Raw genomic sequence first — 9,396 nt, 5'->3', positions numbered from 1 at the left:
CCTGGGGCGATGGACGCGGCCCGCGCTGCCCGTCCGTGCCCTCGGAGCGAGAAGCGCCGTGCCCTCGGGCTCTGCCGGGAGCCTGCCCGAGGCGGGGCGCACAACAGGCTGGGCTGGCCCGGCGCGGCAAGATGGAGATGTCGCTGCCAGGCACACCAAGTGCATTGAACTTGTGCCGCGCCAGGGCGAGACCGCGCCTGGCACGGCCCAGAAACCCGACAAACTGCAGATACCGAGTGTCAGCGGAAGATGCAACTTTTTAAAACTTCGATCGTTCTATTGTATGAGTTCAGAGTTACACCAAAGAAAAGCAAGACAAAGAATTTTTCACTGATCAGTTATTAGCAAGGTACAGCATGCCAAAAACCCCTTATAAGGGTGCTCAGAACCCCATTATCTCATCCTGAGGATGGCTTTCCAAGGGAGTGTGAAATGCAAGTTCAGTGGAGTAAAACATGTTAAACCATAGGCAGTATTTTTTAATTGTTTATGCCAGAACAAGGATCTTCATATATTTAATAAAGTCATCTCCAGGATCTTGCTCATCTGTCACCCTTCATACTTAAAAGTTTACCATGAAAATTAAAACTTCCAAATCAGTTCTCATTCTTACATTGTTCATCTTCTTGTCTTTAAGAAACAAAAAAACTACAATGAAATTACTGCATAAAATCTACATAAACTGTATTGCAGAATAATTTAGTAGTATTTGTACTTTTCAATGTAAAAACCACATCCTCAGTAAAGACTCTTCAGTGAATTCTAATGCCAGCTTTTATTATAACTAGGTTTCTCAAGCTGCAGCTGACTTGAAGCAATTCTGCCTGCAGAATGCACAACATGATCCCCTACTGACGGGAGTATCATCAAGTACAAATCCATTCAGACCCCAGAAAGTTTGTTCATTTTTGTAATTATGTGAACTACTTCAGTATCTTTCAGTGGTAAGTTATTGAATTACAATTCATAAACTCTTTTGTCATTTAAATGAGACAGGCTCTATGAAAGGCACTCAGAAACATCTGACTTGTGCAGCTGGTGTTGGTCTAGACCCCCATTTTTGGTCCCTTCTCCCTTTTTCTGGTCACAGCTATGTACTGGACACATGCTGGCCATTGGTATTGTGAACAGCACTTTGCTGCTGCAGAGCTTCCACCAGTTTGCGTAGCAGAATGGTGGGACCAGCTACTACTGACCAACTACCAGCTAGCTCTTTAGACTAACAGTAATTGTGCTGTATCTTCCTCTCTATAAGGGTATTATTTCCCTTTTCTCACTTAGAATTAATGTGGTGAATCCTACATGGGGCAGATAAAACACACTTCAGTTCTTAAACTTTTAATGAACAGTTCCAAAAACAGATTAGTGGTGGTGGTCCCCAAGAAGAGCACTGACCACTGTTGGGGGGAGATGCCCTCTCTGCCAAAAGAAAAAAGTATATACTTTTAAAGAAGTATTTACTTTTAAAAGCCCAAATGCCAGTCAAGTAAGCTACTACAGGGGTAGTGGTTTAAATAACTAGAAACAGTGGAATACTCATTTGGATTTTCATTCCAGAACTTTCATAGCACATAGTTCATTAGCACTACTGCTATCACTAGGAAGACTATTCACTCATCTGCCATTTTGGTGACTAGATTTTAGGCTAACCTCTTTAGAAAGGTGAGTTTTAGATCCACAATAGTTTCACCAAAATTCAGAGTCCAAATAACTTGGTTATTTTGACCACAGTAAATGCATGATGATTTTACCGTGTTCCCTTTTCCTGTTGCCCCTTGACGTGGATCTGTTGGAGGTGAGAGCACAGATGTTATTTTAAAGCACCTGATACACAGTTAACCATATTTCACAATTCTTACAAATCTTATAGTCAGTCTTAACCTTGAAAAATTCTGGTTGTGTAGCTGACTTCTATCATCCGAAGAACTGTTGTTTGCTAGATTAAAATTGTGCTGTTAGGCAGCTTTATAGAAGGTTGACCACAGCCAGATTGGATTGATAAAATTGTTCTTCCCTCAAGCAGACTGTAGAAAAGTTGCAGATGTGTGTACTAGCAGAATAACCACCTTTAAAGGCTAGAATAGTTAACAGGATAGAAGTTGATCCTTAACTATTTAACAAGCAAAACCACATCCCACATTGTTTTGAGCAGTGAATTACAACAGTGTAACTGAAATGTGCTTTAGAGTTCTTGTAGCTTTTAAAAATACTTCTGTTGTGAATTTTTGCCAATTACTGTTATTTAAAAAAAACTCTCAGACACTACACTAGTGTAGCTTCAGCTGTAAGCACTAATCCAAGGAAGACATCAGATCATCTGTAAGCATTATAGACTGAAAACTTACACAAAGCCAAATAAACTGTACTTAATCCATGACAGGTACAACTCCCCACCGAGAGGTTTGCCAAGGTTAAGAAATTCCTGGATTCCTGGGTGTGGATGTAGGGGAACAATGTTTCCTCTGTCTCACACCACACCTGCATACACAGGGCATAGAAGGCTTAATATCTTCTTTCTCTGCTACAACCTTGGAATGGAACTAATTTCTGGTTTAGTTACACTACCTCTATGTGAAACTCCTTCACTTTGCAGTATCCGTTGGCAGGCACTTCCTGAAAAGAGGTGATTGTGTTTTCTTGATGAGCCAGTAGTGTTTGTGTTTGCAAAGTCAGCACCACCTCACTGAGGAGGAAGTGTAATTTGTTAGTTACACAACAAATTCCCTGCTTTTCAAAGGCAAAGTAGAAACCTGGTGTTTTGGTGAGCAGAAGGTGACTGGGAACAGCTTCTTCTATCATTTCACTTAGCAGTTTGGTTTCAAGGAGACACTAAGTTTCAGTTATTTTGTAAGAGCTTTGATTATCTTGGTGTATCTTTGGGCATGACTTCACTTAAAGTTTGTTTTTTAAACTAATAAAACAGCTGTGGAAAAAGAGGGTATTTTTTCCTAAACAGTTGTCCAAGGCATACTCCGAAATATATATTCTTTGATTTGCTTCATTCAGTAGTGATACCTTTCTAACTAGATTTTGGTTTTGTTTTTCAGATCTTTTAGCATCTTTTCCTACCTGCTGATGTGTGTATGGGCAGAGTGCCTCAAGGAGTGGCCTGGTTTGAAGTCTGTAAAAAAGCTTAGCTTTAACGTGCCAAATCTAACTCTAAAAGTGCTACTGTCGTCAAACTTCTTACCATCTACCTCTCCAGATGAACTGTATGCTAGTTACGTATTTCTGTTTCATACGGGAATCAGTTTTATACGCCAAGCAAAAAATAAAAGTGTCTTGACTTAGTCTGGTCTTGAAATTACTGTAAGAATTGGATTAACTTCTGGGCATGGTGGCACCTCACAGTCAGTGCATCACTGTAGCAGTTGGAGAGCAGAGAGGAGTGTAAATATTCTCTGCTGCTGCAAGTCTGCCTGGGGTTAACAGTCCTTCAGAACAATGAGGCTCCAGCAGTACCATACTTAGAAGCATAACAGAAATAGAACAGAAGAAAATTTGGGACTGTTTATAATTCAGCTATACAGCTGTGCCATATCATAGACATCACATTAAGACAGACTAAATTATTCTTAATCTTAATGAGTAATTCTACCCTAGGAGATAACTTACTCTATGTGCCTTCTTATTCATTAGGTAAATATGAAAAAGCACTTACAGCTGTACATGAAAAGAAAGTAGCTCAAAGAAAACTTGACCTTTTAGCTGCCAGTGAATGTGCCAACTTCAGGCAAAACAGTAGTTTATGTGTAGATAATACAAACTTGAGTGTTGCTGTGAGGCTGAAGAAGCATTTTTAAAATTTTAATGGGGAAAACCCTGCTCAGAGACCTCACATAGTCACTGAGCAGCATTTTTAGATGATGGCTTTATCAATGTCCTGTAAGGCGGTTTTACAAGTTCTTTCCCATCCTTTCAACTGCTTTGGGTATACAGACCTCTTGTCAACGTGATACTTACAAGAAGAGATGCCTGTAGGAGTTACGCATATTGTTTTTGTAACTTCAGCAACATGCCTATTTTATGCAAAATGCTAATGAAATAAAATACCATGGATTTCATGGATTGCATACTGCCTTCTCCGTGTTCTCTGGATAGGAGAACCTTTTTGGAAAAACTACCCATACTGTCAGGAACAGCATACTCTAAGTTAGAAATAAATTTCAAATATTTATCTCTTATCTGATTAACTGAAGATGTCTGCATTAACAGAAAAAATAAAAGGGAACTGTAAAACTAGAAATATTTTATTTTGAAAATTTCTTTAACCAACATATTTGCTGTCTTTGGTGTTGTGAAGCATAATCTGTTTCTACAGCACAGCAGCACTTATGGCAAATCCTTAGTGATAGCTAAATGACAAGTTATTCAAATACAGCCATAGTTTTTCCTGCTAAACTGGAAAAAGTCACTGTCCTTGTCACATTGGCTACAAATAGGAAGAGAGTCACATCCTACTTGATCTGCTGCTGTAGAAAGTTTTTATGTTTGCTGTTTGTCTTTCTGCAGACAGATACTGTTCAGTATCATTATCATTAGTTAGTAGTCCAAGATCATCCGTAGTTCAAAGCAGCTGCTGTATTCCTGGTCACCAGCAATTGGCAGATTTCACTTACAAGTGGAATTTTCTTCTACTTGTGTCCATTTCTCGACGCTGAAATTTCAAAGGAAAGTTGTAAAGGAAAGTTGTTTACCAGCAAGTTCATGCAACAGGATGAAACGAACAAGGATGGCCACTCCACTTTATAGCAGGGCAGACAGTGAAATGTAGTTATTGTACAGTAGAGTTGCAAATAAGTAGTTATGGTATACTGACATTCATTGTCCTTGCTATTTTTATTTTTTATTTGAAATACAGCAGGATGGTTCTGCTTTGCATGACTCTCAAAATACACCTCTAAATACTTAAGTTAAATACTTCCACACTGAGAACTGCATTTATACCACTTTTCTAGGGTAAGATTTTTGGTTACATTTTGTGTCACATTTAGCCTCCCCAAGCAGGACTCTTATCATTACTAAGACATACCTTATGAATCCACTCATATTCTCCAAATTTGGAATCAAAGGTTCCTTTCTGAAGTGACCTCAGCTTCAATGTAAAACGTGGCCCAAGTTCTTGAATTCCCACTTTCTTTTCACTCTTGAAGATGTATCTTGGGGAAGAAAAGAATTAAAATTAGGAATTAAGTTACAAGAGTATTCTCTCTCACTTGTAAATGAGTATTGTGGAAAATGTCACCTGTGGAATCTGAAGAAGATGTAGTCCCTCTGGTTGTGAAATGTAGCTACTTGTCTTCCAATGAACTGAGGATCGTGTGGGAAGAGTGCAGCAAACATGCGGCCGATGGAATGGCCGAGCCGTGTTGTGAAATTATTCAGGATCACTTCAGGGACGTGTTCCGTGGGCTCCTTCCCCTTCCGCTGAAATCAGAGCAATAACAATGCAAAGAACAGACTGAATGCAAAAGGATTTTAATGTATTACCAAAGAAGTGTTTGAAATAGGAAGACGGGCAAAACCACACCCTAATCATTCTTTCAAACACAACCTAAGTTCATAAACACGTAAAGGAGCGGCTGGTGACATAAGGATCTTTGGTTCAACGATATAAATTCAATGAAAAAGCACAAATAATTTTACATTTTCTCCTGCACCATTTTTTAGTCTTAGCAGAACCTGTTATAGTAGACAATGCACTCTACCTATCACAGAAGTATTCCCCCTGTACTCATACCAACTAGGGATATATGGGACTGAGAGTATATGGGCTTCTTTAATAAAAACTAATTAGAGATTACTTATTTCAAAGAAGAAAACCCATTTTACTGCAAATTACCTATGGCTAAGTAAGCAATACTAAGAAGAGGTGATAGAGCTATAGGAACAAGAAGACCTAGGTCTTATTCAAGACAAACTACATCTAATGGAACCTTTTACACTGGTGATTTTATATGCCCTATTGTGTGTATGCTAAGACATGGAGTATTTCCTACTGATGTAGGTTATCATCTACTATTTAATGATATGATTTTAAAAATACTTGTCAGATTATAAAATATTGGCAATAAAGAAATACAGCAAATCAGCTTGAAAATGAAATATGCTGCTTATGAAGTAGAACACACTAGTCCTTAGCCTCCCTTAGCTTACCAAAAAACTCATTTACAAGATCAAGCTGAATCATATCAAAATGCAGTTTTGACAGTTGAAGTAGACTGGATGTATTTATCATTAACCAAAAATTAACCCATTTTTCAAATTTTTTTGAGTCTCACCTTTATTTCTTTACGCAAACGCACACTACTCATTCTAAAATGGGCAGTTGGACCATCAGGCAGGTGACTTAAAACAAGACCATCTGTGCACCAAGTTAAAAAAAAGGCTGGTAAAATTGAGCATGTAATTTACAGAGGAATATTCAATGCAAAATGCAGTATTACATTAGAGGTTTAGATCCATCATCTACACCCAAGGTTTTGTTGTATGTTCAAACATACATTCCCAAACTAGTTAACTAGCTTTCTGAAGGATGTCCATTACATGCTAACAAGGATTATCCTCTACTGCTTTCTCATTTAACGAATTCGTAATGTTTTATCTAGCCAGAAAAAAAATATGGATCTTCCTGGTCAGAAAAACTTGTTAATTAATCAAACTGTTATATTTACTGAAATAATAACTGCTTAACCATGCATTACAAACAACAAAAAAGTGCTAACACTTTCTTTAATAAGTCCAAGTTCCATTAGCCATCAGACACTCAAGTTGGCACACTGATTTTTAGCTCTGTAATTTGCACTGTGAAGTGAAAGAAAACAGAATAAAGTAGATTTCTGATGCACACTACAGAATTGTTTCCTTTGCCTGATAAATGCACAAAAGGATACTTGGTATTTTGCGATCTTCATTAATGACAATTAAATCCGTGAAGTCCCTTGCAATGCACTGTGGAATGATTCTTTTCAAAGCCAGCCCTCTTCGATAGAAGACGTGTGAGTTGGGTATAACAGTAGCCAGCTGCTCACAGAATCTCACTGTTCTCTGCAAAACAGGGGAGTTAAATTGCAATGTGCAGAATTCAGCTGTTAGGATAACAGAGGGTTGGTCATTCCAACTACACTCCCTGAGCATATATTACTTCCAGTATCTCTATAGAGATCTGAAGATAAGCTATTAAATTCCTTCATTCAGTTAGTGCAAAAAAAAATTTATTTGCAGTAAAGAATGCAGCACACCAGAACTTTTTAAGGACTTTTTTTCCCCTTCCTCCATCACAGAAAAGCAGGAAAATGCAAAAAGCATACTCTCCACACTCATTATTTATAAAGTACACTGGTTTACAAAACATTCACAGCATCTCAAAATACAATATAACTATTTCTTCATGAACTCATGCCTGAGTTTTCAGAGAAACTGTTTGAGGTGCATTTTTCTTATTTTTAAACCAATTTCTGTTATGGTTTTCAAAAACGTCAGTAATCTCTTCAACCAGGCAATGCTGATCATTTCAATACAAGAACACATGCACAAGGTTGGGTTTTTTTATGGAGGAAACAAACAGTGCTGGAGAAACCAATGGATTACATACACATACAAGGTTATGGTTGGGCACTAAATAAAATGACAGAAAAAATCCATGTGAATGCTATTATCTTCAGTCTTAATGTAACAATCATAGGATGAAAACCCTGGTATCTTATAACCATTTGGTTTCCAAGTAAAACATACATACCCCACGAGGTCGGTCTGATGTTGTAATAAGAATTTTGGGAACAGTCTGTCTATTAAAGTATGGTGCAAATTCATCAGTTGCTTCATCAAAAGCAACCTGGAAGAACAGAAGTTTTGTTAAATCCACCATGTATGAAATACCTGAAGAACAACTGTTCAATGTGATCTAAATTTTAATTCACAAGATCTATTCTGTAATTAATCACCCGAAAGAATGTGGTTTTCACATTATTAAGAATCTAGTGTGATGAACATGGACAGCTTTTACTACCAATATCAGTATAGCAATTATTTAATACAGATAATGATGGAATGATATCACCTCTTAGTAAACCCATCATGTGTAAAAAGTAATTTATCAACAGATTAACAGGAAAGTGGGGATTATTCAGTTTCATCAATCAATTTACATCCCTTGTTAGAAAAAAAAAAGGTTAACTTAATAGCACATGCAGTTACCTCCTCATCATTGGGATCTACAGTGGTTTCATCATACACTCGCTGATTTTCAATTGTCTTTGGTACGGCTTTTGGAGGTGCCTAAAATACATAAAGTTTATTAACATAACATATTGATGTCATTATTAAATGCATTGCAAATACCACATTCATACTACCACAATATTGTTTGTATTTCTACACAGAACTGCAAGTATTATTTATTTGATGCCACTTCTAAAAAAGAAGTTACATAAACTTGATTAAAATATGCACAGCTATTGGGACACCAGAAAGCATCAGATGGAGAGAAGCACCACTGGAACAATGTCACTTTTCAAAACAAAACAAAAAAAGAGGGGAACTTTCCATTTTTATTCTGTGGAAGAAGAGGATTCTGTTTTCAACTGCAACACATTTTAACCTTGATATCTAGAATTTAATGACTAATAGCCTTTAATGTTTACACCATTAACTTACACTATCTAGTGAGACTATTGTAATACAGGAACTCACATCTGACTATCTTCAATCACTCCAGGAAGGAAACAAAACCTTTCCTCACAGCTAGGCTTGGAATCCAGCAGGTAACTGGTCTGGGAATGGTTTGGTCAGCTCTGATTGTTTTAATCTACACAGAAATTGGAGTACAATTCCTAACAATATCAACACAAATGCCACAGCAATCACATCAGAGACAACAATTCCTAATAATATCAACACAAATGCATCAGAGACAGCTTCTCAGGAATGGTTTTATGTCATCAATTTAAAACTCATCCTGCCTGTTTACAGCATCATTTAACACAGGAGCAACAAGGTTTCTAAAGCCAGCTGTTTGATACCTCTACTATACAATAGTGTCTCTGAAGGCTACCACAGCCAGCGAGCACAGAGAGCATACAACCACAGAATGGTTTGGCTGAAAGGGACCTTTTAAGGCCATCTATTCCAGTGCAGTGAGCAGGGACATCTTGGACCAGACCAGGTTGCTCTGGGTCACTCCAACCTGGCCTTGAACGTTTCCAGGGATGGGGCATCCACTCTGGGCATCCCGTTGCAGTGTTTTATCACCCTCACTGTATTCACTGCTCCGCTTCCCTGAATTCTGCGGAGAAGCCCTTTGGCTCAGGAAGCTGAGGAGCCCCAGCTCCGGGCAGAGCTGCAGGACCCTCATCCTGGCGAGCAGCGCCCCGTTCGCGGCGGGGAAGGAGTGGCCTC

At 38.3% G+C, this 9,396-nt stretch overlaps 1 protein-coding gene across 1 annotated transcript; it reads right to left on the bottom strand.

Moving 5' to 3' along the window:
- Window positions 1-4,232: 4,232 nt before the first annotated feature.
- RPF1 (ribosome production factor 1 homolog) lies at window positions 4,233-9,352 on the bottom strand. Its single transcript, XM_005422111.1, has 8 exons — window positions 9,185-9,352; window positions 8,197-8,277; window positions 7,739-7,834; window positions 6,894-7,047; window positions 6,282-6,364; window positions 5,246-5,427; window positions 5,033-5,159; window positions 4,233-4,657 (listed from the first exon to the last, which is right to left on the bottom strand). Exons 1-8 carry the CDS (start codon window positions 9,350-9,352, stop codon window positions 4,616-4,618), a joined length of 933 nt encoding a protein of 310 aa, XP_005422168.1. The 3' UTR covers window positions 4,233-4,615.
- Window positions 9,353-9,396: the final 44 nt, after the last annotated feature.

This window comes from Geospiza fortis, unplaced genomic scaffold, assembly GCF_000277835.1.
Source record: "Geospiza fortis unplaced genomic scaffold, GeoFor_1.0 scaffold403, whole genome shotgun sequence".
Lineage (NCBI taxonomy): Eukaryota > Metazoa > Chordata > Aves > Passeriformes > Thraupidae > Geospiza > Geospiza fortis.
The sequence above is the reverse complement of the archived record's forward strand: the minus strand, read 5'-3'. Positions and strand labels throughout refer to the sequence as shown.